The following is a 24337-nucleotide window of genomic DNA, read 5'->3' on the forward strand; positions in this document are numbered from 1 at the left end:
AATAAAAACCAACTAAGAAGAAGGGGGGAAGTCCCGCCTCGTTGTCTGGGCCAGCCAATGGGCCAGCTGGGCCCAAACGGATCTAGAAAGATGGCGATTTACAATTCAAGGACTGAAAAGGCTTCATTTTACGTTCATGTTAGACCCGGAGAACGCTTTGTCCATATTTTTTACAGTCTATGGTAAAGAGCTATTGACGTATAGACAGCATTACATTAGGACACTGTTCTGTTACATTGACGACGACACACGAGGCTCATCGATGCTGCACTTTTATTCAGCTGTGCATTTCCCTTCATATAAACCTGTAGAAAATATATGTTCATCTGACAGTACAAATACATCAGATTATGATCATAATTATTGTACAAATAATAATCAGATTATGTTAATATTGTATAAATCAACGGTACATTTAATCTGCAGGTTGAAGTGCAATTATAAAATATGGAATGTTACTGTAGTGTTGATTCATATGTGCGCGCACACGCACGCGCACACACACACACACACACACACACACACACACACACACACACACACACACACACACACACACACGGCTCTATAGGGAGCTGAAGACCGGGTTGGAGAAGTTCAAGGTCGACTCTTCAAGGTCAAAGTCGTCTGGTCTGAGGTCAGCTTCAAACATCCTCTGGAGTAGAGCGTCTACCGTCCTATAGCCTGGAGGGACCAACCAATACACTGCATCAGTACTATCCTATAGCCTGGAGGGACCAATACTCTGCATCTGTACTATCCTATAGCCTGGAGGGACCAACCAATACTCTGCATCAGTACTGTCCTATAGCCTGGAGGGACCAACCAATACTCTGCATCAGTACTGTCCTATAGCCTGGAGGGACCAACCAATACACTGCATCAGTACTATCCTATAGCCTGGAGGGACCAACCAATATTCTGCATCAGTACTGTCCTATAGCCTGGAGGGACCAACCAATACTCTGCATCAGTACTGTCCTATAGCCTGGAGGGACCAACCAATACTCTGCATCAGTACTGTCCTATAGCCTGGAGGGACCAACCAATACACTGCATCAGTACTGTCCTATAGCCTGGAGGGACCAACCAATACACTGCATCAGTACTGTCCTATAGCCTGGAGGGACCAACCAATACTCTGCATCAGTACTGTCCTATAGCCTGGAGGGACCAACCAATACTCTGCATCAGTACTATCCTATAGCCTGGAGGGACCAATACTCTGCATCTGTACTATCCTATAGCCTGGAAGGACCAATACACTGCATCAGTACTATCCTATAGCCTGGAAGGACTGCATCAGTACCATCCTATAGCCTGGAAAGACCAATACACTACATCAGTACTATCCTATAGCCTGGAAAGACCAATACACTACATCAGTACTATCCTATAGCCTGGAAGGACGGCATCAGTACTATCCTATAGCCTGGAAGGACCAATACACTGCATCAGTACTATCCTATAGCCTGGAAGGACCAATACACTACATCAGTACTATCCTATAGCCTGGAAGGACTGCATCAGTACTATCCTATAGCCTGGAAAGACCAATACACTACATCAGTACTATCCTATAGCCTGGAAGGACCAATACACTGCATCAGTACTATCCTATAGCCTGGAAGGACCAATACACTGCATCAGTACTATCCTATAGCCTGGAAGGACCAATACACTACATCAGTACTATCCTATAGCCTGGAAGGACGGCATCAGTACTATCCTATAGCCTGGAAGGACCAATACACTACATCAGTACTATCCTATTGCCTGGAAAGACCAATACACTGCATCAGTACTATCCTATAGCCTGGAAAGACCAATACACTGCATCAGAACTATCCTATAGCCTGGAAGGACTGCATCAGTACTATCCTATAGCCTGGAAGGACTGCATCAGTACTATCCTATAAGCCAAATTTTCTAATACCCAAAATCTCGGCCACTCGCTCACTCCCACTCGGTCACTCGGGGTCATTCCAGCGTGACCCAGAAATGGTTAACGTTCCAATTGTTAAAGTGCTCCATCGAGGAGGCGAGTGGAGTCGAGTGGAGGAGCCGAGTGGGCTCTCCGAGACCGCATAGAGCGAGTGTACATCAGGTGCAGCTCGGTGGGGTATGTTGTCTCCTCATAGAGCGAGTGTACATCAGGTGCAGCTCGGTGGGGTGTGTTGTCTCCTCATAGAGCGAGTGTACATCAGGTGCAGCTCGGTGGGGTATGTTGTCTCCTCATAGAGCGAGTGTACATCAGGTGCAGCTCGGTGGGGTATGTTGTCTCCTCATAGAGCGAGTGTACATCAGGTGCAGCTCGGTGGGGTATGTTGTCTCCTCATAGACCGCATAGAGCGAGTGTACATCAGGTCACCTCAAAAGCTATAGTTAATTTATCTCTGTGCATGCCTGAATACACAGACTGCTATGAATGACGGTGACAAAAATGTATCTATTTATATGTGGACTGAACTGAATATGTAAGTCAGAGAGACTATACCTAATTCCTGTTATAGTGTCCGTTATTTGCAAAGACCGTCGTAGGAGGGACTGACTGTCGGAGGAGGTGATTTATAAGTGTGCGCATCCTGGCGCTTATTCACTATTTCAGGAATAAATAGCCTTGCCTTGCACATAACCACACATAACATACACATTGGCCTCGGTTACATGCACAAAATGATGAATTGTCTATTCTGTAGACTGTACGGCTCTGTTCGGAGTTCCAGTGATCCAGCTGTGTGACACTGTATTGTTCCACCACTTTTGCTTTGGCAATGTAAACGTATGTTTTTCCATGCCAATAAAGCCCTTGGGAATTGAATTGAATTGATACACGTCATTAGTGATCGCGGAATCTGCCGTCGCTTTGAAATGACAGCGTAGTACATTCCGATTCTAGAGGAAAATTGGACCACCACTCTGTCCTCGCATCGAATCCTCTCCTCCTCTCCTCCTCGCTGGGGGCGGAGTCGAGGAGCGAGTGGAAGACGCGAGGAGAGTGAGCGAGTGTGAAAGTTGCGGTATTAGAATTTGTCTATAGAGACACACAGGGACTACAAAGGCCCCCAAATGAGACAGCATCCCCACTTCTGGTGTACTTCCGGGGTACTGCAGGCCAGCCCATAGAAGTCCATTGAAGTTCAACTGTAGTTAGCCTACTTTTAAAATAATACGAAATTAACTGAATACTATACTATATTGATTTGAATACAAATATGTTTCCAAATGTATGATGTGTCTTTGTCAACATATCTTGTTGTTTTCTCTGTAGAGGAATATTATTATCATCTTACGTTGTGAAGCGATCTTGAAGCGTAGAGAGGATTTATTGGTAGATTCTGATTCGTCGACGACGACGTCCGTCTCTGTTTCCATGGAATCCACCAGAGTTCCTTCTAACTTCTCCCTGGAAGAATATATGTAAATATATTTAAATATATGTGAATATATGTAAATAACCTTCTAACTTCTCCCTGGAAGAATATATGTATATATATATGTGAATATATGTAAATAACCTTCTAGCTGCTCCCTGGAAGAATGTATGTAAATATATGTGAATATATGTAAATAAACCTTCTAGCTGCTCCCTGGAAGAATGTATGTAAATATATGTGAATATATGTAAATGAACCTTCTAGCTGCTCCCTGGAAGAATGTATGTAAATATATGTGAATATATGTAAATGAACCTTCTAGCTGCTCCCTGGAAGAATGTATGTAAATATATGTGAATATATGTAAATAACCTTCTGGCTGCTCCGTGGAAGAATGTATGTAAATATATGTAAATAAACCTTCTAGCTGCTCCCTGGAAGAATATATGTAAATAAACCTTCTAGCTGCTCCCTGGAAGAATATATGTAAATACATGTAAATCAACCTCCTATCTTCTGTATGGAGGAGCATTAGACCAGTGGGTCCCAAAGTGAGGTCAGAGGACCCCCAGGGGGTCCCCAGCTATATGATAGTTGGGTACACTCTCTGAGATAAATTAACATTTAAACATAAATTGGGGGTCCCAGAGATAGAAATACCCCCCCCCCCCCCGCTACATTTTGGGCGGGAACCCCTTTTGGTGTTTTAAACATTGTTATAATTTAGCTATTGAGCTATTTCTTTTTTAAATCTGAGGATTTAGAAGATTTTCTTTTAATTTTGAGGCCAGGCTTCACGTGCGTGCGTGCGTACGTACTGATCCACTCCCAGTTGCAAATCTTCTATTTTTTTCTCCAGGGTCGTCTGAAGGTCACTCTTCCCATGAGTGTATTCAACGAAGAACACTTCTAACACGAAGGCTGTGAAGATACTGAAATATAATAAATATATGTTTAAATATATATATAACACTTCTAACACGAAGGCTGTGAAGATACTGAAATATAATAATAAATATATAGAAATATGTGTTTAAATATATATAGAACAATTCTAACACGAAGGCCATGAAGATACTGAAATATAATAAATATATGTATAAATATACGGTAAATATGTATAAATTATATTTCTTGTATAAGTAAGGTCTTGTTGATTATGTCATAGTTATTATGGATGATGTCATAGGTGTTGCTGGTGATGTCACATGTGTTGTGATGATGTCGGGTGTTGTGATGATGTCATAGGTATTGTGTGATGATGTCATAGGTGTTGTGTGATGACATAGGTGTTGTGGTGATGTCATAGGTGGTGTGATGATGACATAGGTGTTGTGTGATGACATAGGTGGTGTGATGATGACATAGGTGTTGTGGTGATGTCATATGTGTTGTGATGATGACATAGGTGTTGTGGTGATGTCATACTTGATGATGATGATGACGACGATGATGTGGAACAGGATGAAGAAGAGCACCGCCGCTGGATGAGTTACAGCTGTGAAGCCGCTGGTCAGCAGTAACCACGCCCATTAAGGACACAAACAACCAATTACAGCCCAGGACACGCCCATTGAGGACACAAACAACCAATCACAGCACAGGACACGCCCATTAACACAGAATTATAAAACATTATAATAACTCCCGCTGCCTGTGTTTACCTTTGAAGAATCACCGCGTCACATTTCATTAGAATCCACCTGAAAACAGTCCCATGATTAGTGTGTGAGTCGGGGGGGGGGGGGGGTTTACGCCAAACATACACCTTGAACAGACCGAGCAGGAAGTGGCCGGCATGCGGCCGTAGGCAACGCATTGGGCCTCAGTTTCCCAGAAACCCTAGCAAGCCAGTGATAGGTCGATTTCTGGTCCGTCAACCTGTCTGTCAAAGTGCGCCCCTAGGGGTGAGGTGGGTTCGGGGGGGTGAGGCCAAGTAGAAGCCTGACCATTTGTTTTGGGAAGTCCTGGAGCCTTGTTTTAAGGGCCTTTGAGGTGCTGTGGTACCATGCATAGTCATAGAAACCTTGTACGAGGGCTCCTGTTAAGGTCTTTTTTTTTGTTGACCAGTGAGGAGATCCTGTAAAGGAATCTTATTCTTTGGTTTGGTTCAAGGGGCCAGCTAGGCACTCCAATGTTGAAGCGCTGGGCCCTAGTGGTAAGAGGAAGGACTGCAGGCGGACCCGTGGATTCTTGACGAGGAAACACCGTGCAACCGAGCGCTCAATGTTAAAGCCCAGCTGCACTTCCGCACTTCTTGACTTGAAAATTTGGTGTCCAAATGCTGAATCAGAGAAAAAATGCGGAAATAGTAGGTACTTCCGGCAGCCTTCCGGGTGCTTCAAAATGCCACTGACATGAATAGCGGAGGGGGCGGAGCTTCGCGCCAGTTCAGTCTCTATCCTTTTAATACTGGTTAATGGTTTGGTTACGAACATGTACGTAGCTGGCAGATAACGTCCCATAGCTGGGGGGGGGGGGTATGAGTATATTTGTACCTGCCGCAACCTCGGTTAAAGGCTATCCATTGGTTGACCATATTAAAGCCTCTCCTTCCATTGGTCGACCATATTAAAGGATATCATGCCATTGGTTGACCACGGTGAGCTCCAGCAGCAGGATGAATGAGGCGACAACGTTGTTGAAGTTGTTCTTGCAGTATTTCAGTTTGGCGAACGAGGATCCTTCCAGGAGAACGTTACCTAAAATATATACATATATGTATAAGTAGATACCTTAATATATACATTAAATACCGTATCTTATTACTAACATTAACCTTCCAGGAGAACGTTACCTAAAATATATATACATATATGTATAAATAAATACCTTAATATATACATTAAATACCTTATCTTATTACTAACATTAACCTTCCAGAAGAACGTTAACTAAAATATATAAATATATGTATAAATAAATATAACTTTAATACCTTATCATTAACACTTAACCCGCTAGCATTTATTGAGAAATCATGATCTAATTCACGCCAGCATTATTCCCGGTTGAGTATTTATTTTGAAAGGCCACATTTCCAGACTACAGGAAGTGAACATAAACTAGTAAGTGGAACGGGTCCCGTTCAACTGTTGTCACAATCCCTTGAATGGTTGATAACGTCTGCAGAGTTTCAATTCGCAGAGACGTTACCGCAGTACGACGCTGTGGGATCGCTGGAGTCCGCCACGTAGCGAACCTTCCCTTTAAACATCTCCATTCCCACCATGGAGAATATGTAGTACACCACCTGGTGGAGCGGAGGGGAATGACAACAACACAGAACACAGAGAGAGAGAGAGAGAGAGAGAGAGAAGAGAGAGAGAGAGATTTAATGACAGCCATGTAAACTCACAACATAATTTACAGCTAAACGTTGCTCTCAAGAATGTTTTTGAAAACGTTTGAAGCGAGAGAAACAGTCGATGCAGAAACCGGACATTTATTCCATTTGATCGACACACTTCCCTGTTTCCGAAGCGACTGTTGCCTCTGCGTGTCCATCTTGGAAACATCAAAGGAAGGACATACTTTGTTTTGTTAATGTGTGTATCACGTAGCCATGTAATAAGTGGGATAAAGCATGGCTAGGTGGTCGTTGTTGATAAATAAATCACCCTAAATTCATCAACAACGACCACCTAGCCACACATTAATCCTTGTATACGTGTAGTAGTGTTACAAAACCATATGTCTAGGGGTAAAAGGTAATGTAATATAGATAGGAGAAACGGAAACCAAGGCCTAATACAATCATTTATTCAAAAGCATATGAATAAATTATAAGAATCAACAAGTTTACAAAATAAATGGCTCTTTTAACTCACATGAACAAATAAACGGAATCCAAAACAAAACTAAAGTTATTCCTTTCCGAAGGGAGATAACTGGTCTAACAGAAGGTTCAACTTCACAAATAAAGGAACAAACAAAACAGTTGGCGACATGTAGCAGTACGGCGGATGGGGGAAAGACCTTGGAAGTGTTCCCCAGCGCTGGGCTGGGCATGAATGGGCTATGTAGTGAGAGAGCCGCGGCCGCTAGCTCGCTCACGTGACCGTCAGCCAATCAGGGAGGTTGATCAGACCTCCATGGTCATGGCCAACAGGGTTACCCCAGACACACAGCTGATGACAATCAGTCTGTCTGAAAGCCCATTAGTATACTCTGCATGGGAGGAGAGTTAGTCTAATACAGGTTCATAACAACTGCTGCACAGATATAGATATATATATATATTAGAAGACATCTAGGCCTAAGATAATCCACATACATATATATATACTATAACAATATACCACCATATAAATATATATATACTATTAGCAATAAACATATATATATTTATAATCCAAAATAACACTCATAAATCATAACACTCATAAATCATAACACTCATAATTAATCATAACCACACACGACCATAGTCGTGACACCCCCCTTCCCGAAAAGAAGTTATATCCCCAAATAACTTCTTCTCAAAGAAGAGAGCACCTTAAACCCGGGAAAGGGCATCCGCAAGGACATTGTCCGTCCCCTTCTTGTGGCGAATTTCCACTTCAAAGTCCTGTAGCATCAAGGACCATCTCATCAGTCTTTGATTTGAATTTTGCATTTGCCTTAGGAACACAAGGGGATTATGGTCAGTATAGACAACAATAGGCAACGGGCTTGAGCCAACATATACCTCGAAAAATTGTAATGCAAGTAACAGGGCGAGAGCTTCCTTCTCAACGGTACTATAGTTACCCTGCGCTGAATTAAATTTCTTTGAATAGTAACAGATGGGATGATCGATATCCTGAAGATCCTCCTGGAGCAGGACAGCACCGGCGCCACAGGCGCTGGCATCCACCTCCAGCTTGAACGGTTTGGTGAAGTCGGGCGCAGCCAGGACTGGAGTGCTGCAGAGGAGAGCCTTGCAGGATTCGAACGCTAACTGACAGGCAGGCGACCAGATAAATACTCTTTTGACGCTAGTCAGCGTAGTCAGCGGCGCAGTGACGGCAGCAAAATTTTTGCAAAACCCCCGGTAGTAACCTGCCATGCCCAAAAACCGGCGGAGCTCACGCCTAGTCCTCGGCACAGGATATTCTAGAATAGCCTGGATTTTTGCATTAATAGCACGTACCTGGCCCTGACCAACCTGCTTCCCAAGATACGTTACGGTCGCACAACCAAATTCACATTTTGACAAATTTAATGTCAGGTTAGCCTCTCCTAACCGCTGAAAAATCTGTCTCAAAGTGTGTATATGCTCAAGCCAAGTATCATTATATGCCACAACATCGTCCAAATAAGTCTCTGTATTGTCCACGCCTCTTAGTACATTATTCATTAATCTTTGAAATGTCGCTGGTGCATTTCTTAAGCCAAAATGGCATCACTGTATATTGGTATAAACCGTCTGGTGTCACGAATGCACTGATCTCTGATGCACGGGGTGTCAAAGCCACTTGCCAATAACCCTTTAGCAAATCCAATTTAGTTACAAATTTAGCAGACCCCACCCGATCCACGCAATCCAACATCCTCGGGAGCGGATAACTGTCAGCCTGCGTTATATTGTTAACCTTACGAAAATCTGTACAAAACCGCTGGCTCCCGTCAGCCTTAGGCACCAGCAAGCAGGGGCTAGACCACGCACTGCTGCTATGAACAGCCAGCCCGTTCTCTAACAAGTAGTCAACCTCTTCTCGTAGTAAAGCACGCTTGGTTGGATTAACCCGATAGGCATGTTGCTTAATAGGAGGGCAATCCTTCTGTACAATTACATCATGAGAAAGGGCTGATGTGCATGATGGGTTATCTGAAAACAGATTCACATTATTTTCCATCAAATCAATAATGTCTGCTTGCGCCTGGGGACCCAAATGTTTTAAATACCCCGGTAAATCATTCAATATTTCAGAGTTCTGTAGACGTGACCCAGACGAACCTTTTACACGCAGCCCATCACTCTCAGGGGAATAAAGTGACGGCGCTGCTGCAGAAAGTGAGGCGACAACTGCGGGAATAACAGGAGTATCTGACTCGGTGCGAGCCAGATACGGCTTGAGCATATTCACATGACAAACCCTTGTCTTTTTGCGACGATCGGGCGTCAAAATCACATAATCCGTTTCACTTATTTTTTTGTCAATCACATAAGGACCACTGAATTTGGCCTGGAAGGCTGAGCTTTGCAGTGGGAGCAGCACCAACACCCTCTGACCCACAGCAAACACTCTATGCACAGCCTTCCTGTCAAACCATGCCTTCATTTTACCTTGAGCTTTACTCAGAAAGCCGCTAGCCATCTGTCTGGCCTTGTGCAATCGCTCGCGAAACCCCGCAACAAAATCCAATACATTAGTCACCGGCGAGTTTGCGTTGGCTAATAAGCCCTCTCGAAACGCACGCAACGGCCCGCGCACCGTATGGCCAAACACCAGCTCCGCTGGGCTAAACCCCAGCGACTCCTGTACGCTCTCTCTTACTGCCAGCATAAGATAAGGCAAGCCCTCGTCCCAGGCTTTACCAGTTTCGTGACAGTATTTCTTCATCATCGCTTTCAACGTCTGGTGAAACCGCTCAAGCGCGCCCTGGGACTCAGGATGATAAGCGCTAGAGTGTCTGTGTTCTATGCCAAGGGTGGAAGCAACTTGAGCAAATAATTTTGACATGAAATTTGAGCCCTGGTCACTTTGAAGATACCGGCAAAAACCAAAAGTAGAGAAAAAGCTAGAAAGCGCTTTAATAACTGGTCTCACTTTTAGTGTGCGTAATGGGAACGCTTCTGGGTAGCGCGTTGCACTACACATTACAGTAAGAAGGTATTTGTGACCAGATTTTGTGGTCGGTAATGGACCGACACAGTCAATCATGATGTGCTCAAATGGTTCACCCACAGCAGGGATCGGTTTCAACGGCGCGGGCGGAATAGTCTGGTTTGGCTTCCCCGTCATCTGACACACATGACAAGTGCGGCAGAAGTCAGTAACAGACGCATTCAAACCCGGCCAGAAAAAATAGCGTAGGATGCGGTCATAAGTTTTACGAATGCCCAGGTGGCCAGAAATGTTGTCGTGAGCCAGACTGAGAATCTGGGAACGGAAACCCTGAGGTACCACAACCTGACGCACCACATTCCATTTCAAGTCACCGATAGCCGCTGGAAACCATTTACGCACAAGGAGGCCATCCTCTACCCTATATGCACTCGGCCCAGCAGCATCACCCACTTTGGTAACTGCCTCCCAGCACACAGAGAGAGAGCGATCGTGCTTCTGCGCATGCGCAAATGTTTCCCTATCGATATCAAACCCAAAATCACTTTTAGTAGCCAGCAAGCTTTTCCTAGCCCGCTTACGCGGTGTCTGTGGGGCATCACCCACTGGTCGCTCGGCACACAAGAAAGTGTCACACAACGTAGCCTCGTCATCAAACTTTTTCGATTGTGCGCGAGTCACAGCACAACCCGGAAACACAGTGGGTGGGGCTCCCAGCGCAGGCATAGCTACGTTAGCCACAGGCTTTTCAACCACTTCTAGCGACGCAAACACTTTTTCCCCAGCTATGTCGTTGCCAAGAATCATCCCCACACCTTCAATGGGTAAACTTTCACGTAACCCGATCTGCACAAGACCAGAAACAAGTGGAGAGCGTAGGTGGATCATATGCAATGGAGCGCGAGAGGATATCATTTCCACGCCCAAAACCAATGCATCGGAACCACAAAAGGTATTCTCCGCAAATGGCAGTACACTCTGTAAAATAAGGGACTGTGAGGCGCCTGTATCACGCAAAATGGTGATAGGAACGCGCTCATTCTCCTTATCAGACAGAGAGACTGAGCCATGCAAAATAAAGGGATCAAAACACTCCTCTACCTCCGCCCGGACAGCCATAGCTGTCTCGGAAGCAGACCGAGGAATAGTATGCACAAACCCCACACCCTTTGGTTTTTTTGAATACACATTTCCATTTCCATTCTCTTTCTGCTGCTTATGTTGTACTTTAGGGCAGCGAGAAACCAAATGGCCCATTTCATGACAGTAAAAGCAAGCACGATTGTCAGGCGCTGCACTTGCGCCCCTCGGTGGACTTTTCGGTTGTGACAATTTGTGCTGTTTTTTCTGCATGTTGAACAGACCCTCCCCGCTACGCACCGGAGAAACACCCGACCGGTGCGTCAGATCATATTCATCGGCCCTCACAGAGGCTTTAGCAATTGAGTTAATCTTTTGTTCCTCAAGATAGACAACAATACGATCTGGGATACATGATTTGAAATCTTCCATCACTATCAGCTCAGTAAGCTGCTCAAAAGTGTGTACGTTGCTCGCGTTGCACCATTTCCTAAACAATGTGGCTTTTTCACGGCCAAATTCCACAAACGTTTGAGTAGAGGATTTTTGAGCGGCCCTATATTTTTGCCTATAATGTTCAGGCACCATTTCGAAACCGCTAAGGATAGCCGCCTTTACGACATCATAACATAGGCTCTCATCCACCGTGAGTGCGCTACAGATATCCTGTGCTCTACCTGTCAACTTACATTGGAGTAGCAAACTCCAGAATTCCCTGGGCCACTTAACAGCACCAGCAATTCGTTCAAAAGCACAAAAGTAGTTATCCAACTCACCCTCCTTGAACGCAGGTACCAATGCGATTTGTTTGCTTATGTCGAACGCTGCCACTCCTCTGGAACCTGGGGGTGACCCGTGTCGCTGCTGGGAGGCGGACGCCCCTGCGGACGCCTCGTCGGGGTAGGTCTGGCCTCGCAGGCGTGCCATGTCGAGCTCATGTCTCTGATGCTGTAGTTTGCACTCCTCGCTCTTCAGCGTTGTTAGTGCTATTTCCAGCTCAAGCTCCCGGAGGCGCAGAACCCCCCCTATGTCCTGAGGACTCCCCCCAGTGCCCCGTGGGTAATCATGTGGGGCCTGAGCAGACGGGTCCCCCGCGGGATCCTCGCCCTGCTCTAACACACCCGTAGTGTCAGACTGATTGGCCCCACTAGAACTCGGTTCTGCGACAATGAGTGATACGTCTCCCCCCTCACTCTCATCTGACAGCATCGTAATGACTCCCTGTGAAAGCAACTGCCGTGAGACAGCTGCGAAAATCGCCTCTTTCTTTTTGGTACCGTGCGGTAAAGGAACGTTAAATTGTTTGGCAATACTGTACAATTCCCAATATGAGCACTGTTGTAGCTCCTCAAGCGACAGGACATCCGTACTAGCACCCTGGTCATCAGAGGCCATACCACCGCAACAAAATCTGCTACTCAAACTGGTGCGAGCAACATACTCACCATTAATACTCCCCAATCCGTCTACCACCAAAAGCAATACTAGCAAAACAAAAAACATAACCAACTGAACAACTGAATCCTTAATTTGTTTTTTGAAACGGACGGGCTCCCAAATATGTTACAAAACCATATGTCTAGGGGTAAAAGGTAATGTAATATAGATAGGAGAAACGGAAACCAAGGCCTAATACAATCATTTATTCAAAAGCATATGAATAAATTATAAGAATCAACAAGTTTACAAAATAAATGGCTCTTTTAACTCACATGAACAAATAAACGGAATCCAAAACAAAACTAAAGTTATTCCTTTCCGAAGGGAGATAACTGGTCTAACAGAAGGTTCAACTTCACAAATAAAGGAACAAACAAAACAGTTGGCGACATGTAGCAGTACGGCGGATGGGGGAAAGACCTTGGAAGTGTTCCCCCAGCGCTGGGCTGGGCATGAATGGGCTATGTAGTGAGAGAGCCGCGGCCGCTAGCTCGCTCACGTGACCGTCAGCCAATCAGGGAGGTTGATCAGACCTCCATGGTCATGGCCAACAGGGTTACCCCAGACACACAGCTGATGACAATCAGTCTGTCTGAAAGCCCATTAGTATACTCTGCATGGGAGGAGAGTTAGTCTAATACAGGTTCATAACAACTGCTGCACAGATATAGATATATATATATATTAGAAGACATCTAGGCCTAAGATAATCCACATACATATATATATACTATAACAATATACCACCATATAAATATATATATACTATTAGCAATAAACATATATATATTTATAATCCAAAATAACACTCATAAATCATAACACTCATAAATCATAACACTCATAATTAATCATAACCACACACGACCATAGTCGTGACAAGTAGGCTATACGTGTAAGACAGAACTCAGACCAGAATGAGTGTAGGCTATTATTAGTGTAAGACAGTACTCAGTGTATTATAAGACAGTACTCAGTGTAATATAAGACAGTACTAGTGTATTATAAGTGTAAGACAGTACTCAGTGTATTATAAGACAGTACTCATGGTGTCATATATTAGTAGTACTATTAGTAGTACTATTATTAATTAGTATTATTACCAGGATGAGTTGTCCAAACGTCAGGATGGTGGGACCAATCTTTATCAGAGTGTTGATGATCATCCTGAACCTATCAGAACACACAGAGAGGTCACATAATCACCCTGAACCAATAGGGACACACATACATCATAACCAATCACAACCATTCACTCAATGAAACAAGTGTGGGCGTCACTTCCTGGTTTATATCATTATGGTTTAGAGTGCGGGCACCAACATTTGGTGCCCAAATGCTGAATCGGCGAAAAAACGCGGAAGTAGACGGTCCTTCCGGGTGCTTCAAAACGCCACTGAGCAACTTCCACTGACATGAATAGCGGAGGGGGCGGAGCTTCTCGCCAGATCAATCTCTATCCTTTTAATACTCTATGGGTTTTATATCGTTATGGTTCATAGTGTGGGCGTCACTTCCTGGTTTTATATCGTTATCGTTTAGAGCGTCACTTCCTGCTTTTATATCGTTATGGTTCAGAGTGTGGGCGTCACTTCCTGGTTTCATACAGCTGGTGGATGGAAATGAATATGTTCATAGATAGCAAGAAAAGTTGCTATCTATAATGAAATAATAGAGTGGTAGTATTCTAACCTCTTCACATTGTCCACCACTCTGACCAGACGCAGAACTCTGAGGATGAAGATTATGTCCAGAATCTCTCTTTCTGAGTAACCTCCACCTGCTGAGAGACAGACAGGCAGAGAGACAGACAGGTTAGTAACCTCCACCTGCTGAGAGACAGTAATAATATTAATTATTATTATTATTCTCACCGTGTTTCATGGCTGCATTTACTGTGGTAGCGATGAGGGCTGAGACCACGATGAGGGTGTCGAACCTGTCAGAGGTGAGACAGGTACAGAGAGGTGAGACAGGTACAGAGAGGTGAGACAGGTACAGATAGAGACAGATAAACCCCTAAAACACCCTGGACAACGCTCCACGCATCCTAGACTCTTCTCCCTTCTCTAAAACACCCTGGACAACGCTCCACACGTCCCAGACTCTTCTCCCTTCCCTAAAACACCCTGGACAACGCTCCACACGTCCCAGACTCTTCTCCCTTCTCTAAAACACCCTGGACAACGCTCCACACGTCCCAGACTCCTCTCCCTTCTCTAAAACCCCATGGACAACGCTCCACACGTCCCAGACTCTTCTCCCTTCTCTAAAACACCCTGGACAACGCTCCACACGTCCCAGACTCTTCCCCCTTCTCTAAAACACCCTGGACAACGCTCCACACGTCCCAGACTCTTCTCCCTTCTCTAAAACACCCTGGACAACGCCCCACACGTCCCAGACTCCTCTCCCTTCTCTAAAACACCCTGGACAACGCTCCACGCATCCCAGACTCTTCTTCCTTCTCTGAAACACCCTGGACAACGCTCCACACGTCCCAGACTCTTCTCCCTTCTCTGAAACACCCTGGAAAACGCTCCACACGTCCCAGACCCTTCGCCCTTCTCTAAAACACCCTGGACAACGCTCCACGCGTCCCAGACTCTTCTCCCTTCTCTAAAACACCCTGGACAACACTCCACGCGTCCTAGACTCTTCTCCCTACATAATAGAAACAGTAATATTACCAGTTCCAGAAGTTGTGTCGGGCGTAGAAGGCTCGCGGTTCAAACGTGTACAGTTTGAGGACGATCTCCAGAAGGTAGAGAGACAGGAAGACCCATTCGGACACGCCCACCACGGGATTCTCCTCGTCCAATCCGATAAACACAGCGTTTATCAATATGATGACATCATAGAGGATCGCAAACCCCCTGCACACACACACACACACACACACACACACACACACACGTTAAGAATTACATTTGTTCATAGGTATTACATTTACTACGACGATTGACTCACATGACTAGGTCAAAGCTGATTGGCTCTCACCGGTCTAGGTCTAAGCTGATTGGCTCTCACCGGTCTAGGTCTAAGCTGATTGGCTCATACCTGTGGCGGACGATTCGACGGAGCAGCCGGCTGGGCGTCGCCTCGTAAAGGGCGGGGCATCGGGTGTGGAGGGGGTGTGGCCTAGACTTCATGGTAATCACCTGGATGTTTAGCAGGTCTGCTAACGCTACGAACGCTAGCTTACCTAGAGAGAGAGAGACATTCACTTTACATTGGAGAGAGAGAGAGAGAGAGAGGGAGAGAGAGAGAGAGAGAGAGAAAGAGAGAGAGACAGAGAGAGAAAGAGAGAGAGACAGAGAGAGAAAGAGAGAGAGAGGAGGCAGGGTTTAGACAGTGGAGGCGGGGTTTAGACAGAGGGGGTTGGGGTTTAGACATTGGAGGCGGGGTTTAGACAGAGGGGGGTGGGGTTTAGACAGTGGTGGCGGGGTTTAGACAGAGGGGGTTGGGGTTTAGACATTGGAGGCGGGGTTTAGACAGAGGGGGGTGGGGTTTAGACAGTGGTGGCGGGGTTTAGACAGAGGGGGGGTGGGGTTTAGACGCACCTGTGCGCCCGGTGCGCTCAGGGTCTGAGACGCTCCACAGCAGCTGACGGTGGGCGGAGCTAATGTCCGGCTGGACACGACAAACCAGCTGGTTCCAGGAGGCGTGGCTGACGCCCGGCACCGCCCCTTCCTGGAGCACGGCGAACGCTCGGACCATCTTGTGTCTTTTGGCCCTGACCAGCTGCCGTACCTCCTCCTGGTGGCCAGAGACGGTACTGTCCTTACTATTATTATTAACCTTTTCTCGACTAGTTTCAACTAGAAATGCACTCTGTTAGAGTTAGCCCTAACCCTAACAGAGTGCATTTCTAGTTGAAATTAAAGTTTACTTTTGTTACCTCTAAAGGAATCCCTCTACAGACAGACAGACAGACAGACAGACAGACAGACAGACAGACAGACACCTTGAGGTATTTCTTGTAGTTGTTGTAAACCACCGCCAGGAAGATGGACATGAAGATGTAGGTGTTGATGAGGATGTAGAGGATGAAGAACACGGCGAAGAAAGAGCTGTGGTTGTACGCTGGCATCCTGGAGAGGAGAAACCATGTTACTGTACCATCCTGACAGACAGACAGACAGACAGACAGACAGACAGACAGACAGACAGACAGACAGACAGACAGACAGACAGACAGACAGATACATACATGACGTCAGGGCTGTTGGCGGTGGTCACCAGCACATAGAGTTGAAACGCAATGTTCAGATAGTTGGTGAAATATGGACTTCCATCTACGGTGGTGAGACCTCTGGCAGGCAGGCAGGCAGACAGACAGACAGACAGACAGACAGACAGACAGACAGACAGACAGACAGACAGACAGACAGACAGACAGAAAGAAACTTATTGGCTGCTAGATGTATTTCTCGAAAAATATACATTCCATTCGAAGCTCACATTGTCAAATCAGCTGATTTGCTTCTTTCTTCTTTCTAAATATTTGCTCATCCCAAAAACATGTTTATTGTCATGATGTGTCAACTGGGCTTTTGCGTTTGTCCGAGGCTTTAAAGAAATACTTTTTGAAGGTTGACTGACAGACTGACAGGTTGACTGACAGACTGACAGACTGACAGGTTGACTGACAGACTGACAGGTTGACTGACAGACTGACAGGTTGATTGACCGGTACCTCTTTCCAAACAGCTTCAGAGCCATCAGGGAGAAGATGAGAACACTGAAGATGAAGAGGAGGAAGACGGTGGCCATCTGAGGAAGAGCATTACGGATGGAGCGGAAGGCCCTGCGGAGCTGTACGCACACAAACACACACACACACACACACACACACACACACACACACACACACACACACACACACACACACACACACACACGCACACGCACACGCACACGCACGCACGAACGCACAATTCATCGATATACATATTTACATATATTGTGCATTACATTCATCCGTGAATGAAATCTGTGCCATTGACCAATAGCAGCGGACGTAACTGTCGCCCCTCGGTGACATTGACCAATAGGAGCATCCGTACCTGGCGCCCCTCGGTGACATTGACCAATAGGAGCGGCCGTAGCACCCTGGACCAGCGAACCGCTCCGGGGTGTCCAGACGTCTGCAAGCCTGCATAGATCACCATGTCCACTAGGGTGAGCTAGAGGGAGAGAGACATTCACTTTACATTACAGAGAGAGAGAGAGAGAGAGAGAGAGAGAGAGAGAGAGAGGGGAGGGGCAGAGGGGGCGGAGCCTGGAGGGGGGCGGCGCTCAGATCAGGGAACCAATAGGAGTCAACGCAGTGATCCCTAGGCTCTCCCCAGGTTGGCTGGGCCAATAATAAAATAGTTAGGCTCTGAACAAACATAAAAAGTCCATAGACTTGGCTGCGACATGACCTAATGTCGGAAAGCAATATGCATGGGCGGCGATAATAATAAAGGAATGGCCGTAAAACTTTGTTTAAATAAAAAGAAGAAAAACATATTTAGCCACATGTCCGAATGCCCCGCCCCCCCCCCTGTCAGAAATAGCTAAAATCGTTCAAATGAAAGAAAGCAGCAAATGAAGAATTACCTCACCTTTAACTTCCTCTGATAACAACCTAAACACCTTTAACTTCCTCTGATAACCCAAAACATGAAAGTAATATGAACACATGAAAAGCCCCGCCCCCTACCGTGATCATGAGGATGAAGCCCCGCCCCCTACCGTGATGATGAGGATGAAGCCCTGCCCCCTACCGTGATGATGACGATGAAGAAGATGTTTTTGGGGTCCTTCCAGAACTTGTCTCGATGGACCACCTTGGCATAGTGACCCAAACGGAGGGAGAAGACCGCTACACACACACACTCTATGAGCATGGTGACCTGCACACACACACACACACACACACACACACACGCACACACACACGTGCACACAGACACACACACACACACACACACACACACACACAGCCACAAGAGTTAGGAGTTAGGGGCTAGGAGTTAGGAGGTAAGGGGTTAGGAGTTAGGGGCTAGGAGTTAGGGGTTAGGGGTTAGGAGTTAGGGGCTAGGAGTTAGGAGTTAGGGGCTAGGAGTTAGGTGCTAGGAGTTAGGAGTTAGGGCTAGTAGTTAGGAGTTGGGGGCTAGGAGTTAGGGGCTATGAGTTAGGAGTTAGGAGCTAGGAGTTAGGGGCTAGGAGTTAGGGGCTAGGAGTTAGGGGCTAGGAGGTAGGGGCTAGGAGGTAGGGGCTAGGAGTTAGGGGCTAGGAGGTAGGGGCTAGGAGGTAGGGGCTAGGAGTTAGGGGCTAGGAGGTAGGGGCTAGGAGTTAGGAGCTAGGAGTTAGGGGCTAGGGGCTAGGAGTTAGGGGCTAGGAGTTAGGGGCTAGGAGTTAGGGGATAGGGGCTAGGAGCTAGGAGTTAGGAGTTAGGAGTTAGGGGCTAGGAGTTAGGGGTTAGGGGTTAGGAGTTAGCAGCTAGGGGCTAGGAGTTGGGGGCTTGGAGTTAGGAGCTAGGGGCTAGGAGTTAGGGGCTAGGGGCTAGGAGTTGGGGGCTTGGAGTTAGGAGCTAGGGGCTAGGAGTTAGGGGCTAGGGGTTAGGAGCTAGGGGCTAGGAGTTAGCGGCTAGGGGCTAGGAGTTAGCGGCTAGGGGCTAGGAGTTAGGAGCTAGGGGCTAGGAGTTAGGGGCTAGGAGTTAGGAGTTAGGGGTTAGGAGCTAGGGGCTAGGAGCTAGGATCTAGGTGCTATAGGATAGAAGGATGAGTCCTTACCCACATAGGCAGGGGGATGAGGGCGGGGTCTTCAAACAGAGCCAGGGAGAGATCCAATAGGATGAAAGAATACAGCAGAACCTGCAGGAGCCAATGGTTGTACCAGATGTACAACCTGCACGCACGCACGCACGCACGCACGCACGCACACAGTGTGCATTGATAAATACATTATCCGCCAACAACGTAGAAACCATAGATTTAAATTAGTCGTGCATTGGCACGTAATTACATGGACAGGCTAATTACTACATTGATCTTGCAGGCGGGTAGACGGCTGGAGAAACAAATTATTGTACATGCACATGCACACGCACACGCGCACACACACACACACACACACACACACACACACACACACACACACACACACACACACACACGCACACGTACACGTACGCACCTCACAGATTCAGGTGAAGTATCAAAGAAGATGTTTCTGTTGTACTGAGCGTCTGAGACATAGACCGCTGCCAGATCCATATCCTGAAAATATATGTTAATATATGTTAATATTATGCTAATATATTATGTTAAGATCCTAAAAGATCCATATCCTGAAAATATATTGATATATTGGCCCCTGGCCAGCCGGGGCGCCTGATGGAGGGGAAAGGAACTGGTTGGAATAACGTGTTCCTTCCAAGCGCTACGTCCAACCAGGGAAACTCCCCCCTGTCAGGTGTAAAGGAGCAATTTGGACACTCAGGCATGAAGGAAGCATGAGTTCAAGTCCGTTGCTCTCCCCTTGTCCCCCATATATGGGGACTAGGTTGGCGGAGGGTGTGTAGAGCCCAGGATCACATTAGATGATTGACACAGGGGTGAAAAATGGGTTACAAAATCGTGGGTTAAAAAATATATAAAAAAAAAAAATATATATATATATATATATATATATATATATATATATATAATTTATAAATAACAATATATAGTATTATAATAATAACAATGCAAATCTATAATGGTTATGTCACTAAAATAATTAGATATAGAATGAATTGTTTTCAACAGAAAGGGTGAGCAGGCGCCCTCATCATGATCATTACAACATGCTGTTCTGTGTTGTTTTTCTTCCATTTAAACTAAAGCATGTCTGAATGAAGAACTTCTGTTTTTACATCTAGGTTAGAGTTACGCATTTAGACCTGATAGTGGACCTGAGGACGATTCTTAACCCATTCTGACCTGAGATCAGATTCATATGAGGTTTCCACTGGACACACACTGGTCTGATTAACCCTTTCTGACCTGAGATCAGATTCATACGAGGTTTCCACTGGACACACACTGGTCTGACTATAATGTTTATGCAGGTTCGGCACTTTGAGTTACACAATAATAATAATATTATTGTGTGTGTCATATTAAATGTTTCTTAATGTTATTAAGAAACATTTAATTTGACTGACATCATCACAACAAGCCCCGCCCCATTCCTCATGTTACGCTGAAATCTGTGACCTATACAAATGGAACCAAATGGACCCGTTAGAGTCCATTTGGGTCCATAGTATATCATAGTACATGTTTATAAAGTATATCATAGTATATACATGTTTATAAAGTATATCATAGTAAATAGTATACATGTTTATAAAGCAGCATAAAGTCCATTCCAGTGAATTCTACATACATATAATGTGCTGGAAGGACAATGGCTCCATCTAGTGGTCATAAGGTAGAGCTACAAGCATTATTCTAATGAACCGTTATTAATACAGCCAGCCAGCCAGCCTGCCTGCCAGCCTGCCTGCCAGCCTGCCTGCCTGCAACACCCTCAAGGACCCCTGGGGGTCCCCGGACCACACTGTGACACACAGGTGCATCCCACATGTCCATTGATTGATTGATTGAAATATTTATAAACAGTTTGCAGAATTACAGTATATTTCAAGCACAACTCAATAAAAGACTGTTAAAGGACCACTTCACTTGTCACTAATAATCATGATAAAATGGCACGATTTTTTCCTTCTCAGACAGTGTCTCATATAGGAGGGCTGTGGGCAGTTTAGAAACAGTCCATCATCATTAGACAGATTTGTTTTTAACAAGATATTTTTTACAAAAACTATCGAGAGAACGATGGCTTCCATTGCACACATTGCAACTTTTCAGGACTAGAAAGCCTGCAGTTTTTATTAGCTTGTATTCCCCATCGATGATGTCACTGGAGGACGGTTTCTGAACTGCCCACAGCCCTCCTATGAGACACAGACCGAGTAGAAAATAAATTGCGCTGTTCTTTCATGATTATTAGTGAGGACCTATTATATGAAGATAGATAGAAAAGTGGTGAAGTGGTCCTTTAACTGTGAGTGGACGACACCATAAAGCATTACACTTGTTTACAAGAGGGTCCACCTTGTTCAATTCATCCATCAGTGACAACATCCTGTTTACCAAAATAATAAAGTTAATAACGGCAGACAGACAACTAGAGTTAGTAACTCTGAGAGTTAATGTATAAAAAAACCCACAGTATTTATTTGAACAGGTAGCACATGTAAGAGACGAACATAACCATATGACTAGACAAGCCAGTTTGGGTGTTTTGGTGGCACCTAAACCAAGAACAAATATTCTTAAATCTTCTATTATCTATAGAGCAGTAATAGGTTGGAATGCACTACCAAAGTGTATAATCTTTCAAATCAAGTTAAAAGAACACCTTATGTAAATCATACTGCAGTAACCCTGGGGAAATAATAATTAAAATGTGTATAATGTGTTGAAAGTGATTTTTTTGCTATGTTTTTCTTTGTTTTTTATTTCTCCTATGTTTTTTATTTTCTTATTTTATATTTTATTTTACTATGTTTTATTTTGAGTTAGTGTTTGTAAACAATTGTAAGTATTGCCTATGTTAAATGTTTGTCTGTGTCGGACCCCAGGAAGACTATAGCTTTTGTCAAGGCAAAAGCTAATGGGGATCCTTATAAACAATAAACAATAAACAATATACCTCTGTGCTTGCAGAGTTCCTCCAATAGACACAGATCATTTAGAGTTATTCCTCCATTAGACACACAGATGTAATATCTATATAGAGTTAATCCTCCCTTAGACACACAGATGTCATATTTATATAGTTATTCCTCCATTAGACACACAGATGTAATATTTATAGAGTTATTCCTATATTAGACACACAGATCATGTAATATTAGAGTTATTAAATATATTGTAGTTATCTGTACCTCTGTGCTTGCGGCGCTGTTTCCTCCATTAGACACTACAGAGCAGATCTTCTCACAGGATAATGATCGATCACCTCCGGAAGGTTTCTGATCATCGATACTCTGATCAGGAGGTTTCTGATCATCGACACTCTCATCAGGAGGTTTCTGATCATTCTGATCAGTAATCTTCTCATTGATCTGTCCTGGAGAATCTGATTCACTCATCATCTTTATAAAGTTATGCTGCAGCCTCAGCAGAAAACATCTATTATTGATCCATGCAGGAGATAAATCTATAATCCAAGTTGATCGATTGATTGATTGTTTGTTTGTATCGATCCTCTGTCTGTGCAGCCGCGCGAGAGACTGAGATTGTTTTGCATTTGTTTGTTCAGTTTGCTTCTCTGTGGGTGGCGACAGACAGGCAGAGAGACAGACAGGCAGGCAGACAGAACAGGCGGAGAGACAGTTTTTTTTAATGGAATAAACTTTTCCCGTCAAGTCACACCACATTCCTTCAGCGGATATCAAAATAAAACCAATACTTCACTATTCCTATCACAGAATGACATTATATCAGTTTATATGTTTTATATGTGTTTTAAAATAACATTTTAATGTTATGAAACTTTTGATAAAACCGTCCATTCTCTGTTGTGTTCATTTCCTTCGGAACCACGAAGCTTTTTTTTTGAAGGCACTTCCGGTGTGTGTGTGTCTCAATAATGCTGTCATGACGTTGGCGGGACTTTGGATCCGGTGGTCATGTGACACAGGATACGGTCAGCAAAAAAAGTATAAAAAAAAAAGTTAACTTTTATTACTCTGAGTAAATCTAAAGCAAGTTGTTACTTTCACTGCAGTATTTTACATCTGTTAGGCTATTCATTATTTGTAAAGAGAGCTTGTAAATGAAATATAAAGGACTCATTGTATTTTATACTCATAATATCCTATAGAAATGTTTAATACATAGTACAAAAGTATCTGCATAAAAATGTACTTAAAGTACTAAAAGTAAAAGTACTCGTTGGGCAGAATGTCCCATTTCACAAGTTCAGAATGTGTACAAAATATTTTGAAAATAGCAGATCTACAAGCTCACTGCGACGCATAGCTTGTAAAATCTCCAAAGTAAGTAACTCAAGTTTTCAAATAATTGTAGTAGGGTAAAAGTACAAATGTTGGCTCTGAGATGTAGTGGAGTAGAAGTACTCTGAGATGTAGTGGAGTAGAAGTAAAAGTAAGCCTAGGCTACTGGAAATTAGAATTACTCAAGTAGAGTGCAAATACCTCAAAATTGTACTTATGTAAAAGTACTTAGTTACTTTACACCACTGGAAATACGAAGGATATTCATTGTATTTTATACTCATACTCCTATATAGAAATGTTTAATAAAGAATAGTCTAATTCTACAAAGTAACCATAAATATCCTAATAGGTAACCAGACAACTCACTCTTTTTCGTTGTCCGGAAATCTCACCCCGAAAGTCCGGACAACTCACAAGTCACGAGACATCTCAACTATGGTTTTTATGTCCATATCACTACGCCCAAAAAGTAGTTTGCACACACACACTCGTTGTTCTGAAAGGGGGAGGGACTGCGACACTCTATAGTTTGGGGGGTTAACCCGGTCAATGCCACATTTTGCACACACACACTCCCTGGATGAACCTCTGCTCAAACT

The 24337-nt window shown here is 44.5% G+C and overlaps 1 protein-coding gene across 1 annotated transcript; it reads right to left on the bottom strand.

Moving 5' to 3' along the window:
• Positions 1–262: 262 nt before the first annotated feature.
• tpcn3 (two pore segment channel 3) lies at positions 263–23030 on the bottom strand. The gene is made up of 20 exons (XM_080759268.1): positions 22662–23030; positions 19859–19941; positions 19456–19570; positions 18445–18573; positions 17740–17859; positions 17370–17488; positions 16884–16985; positions 16638–16764; positions 16234–16429; positions 15731–15875; positions 15361–15546; positions 14545–14609; positions 14363–14453; positions 13774–13843; positions 6534–6630; positions 5960–6079; positions 4806–4896; positions 4196–4309; positions 3294–3406; positions 263–684 (listed from the first exon to the last, which is right to left on the bottom strand). Exons 1-20 carry the CDS (start codon positions 22869–22871, stop codon positions 566–568), a joined length of 2412 nt encoding a protein of 803 aa, XP_080615394.1. The 5' UTR covers positions 22872–23030; the 3' UTR covers positions 263–565.
• Between the last annotated feature and the right edge of the window lie 1307 nt (positions 23031–24337).

This window comes from Protomyctophum bolini (genome assembly GCF_963924005.1).
Source record: "Protomyctophum bolini genome assembly, chromosome: 3".
NCBI classification, from domain to species: domain Eukaryota; kingdom Metazoa; phylum Chordata; class Actinopteri; order Myctophiformes; family Myctophidae; genus Protomyctophum; species Protomyctophum bolini.

Bases quoted from the DNA above. Each gene is read 5' to 3' on its own strand.
- tpcn3 (XM_080759268.1), bottom strand. From the start codon at position 22,871: ATGATGAGTGAATCAGATTCTCCAGGACAGATCAATGAGAAGATTACT. The intron at 15,876-16,233 runs GTGCGTCTAAAC...CTCTCTCTCTAG, and splicing joins TGAGCGCACCGGGCGCACAG to GTAAGCTAGCGTTCGTAGCG. The intron at 13,844-14,362 runs GTTAGAATACTA...GTGTTCTGATAG, and splicing joins GTGGTGGACAATGTGAAGAG to GTTCAGGATGATCATCAACA.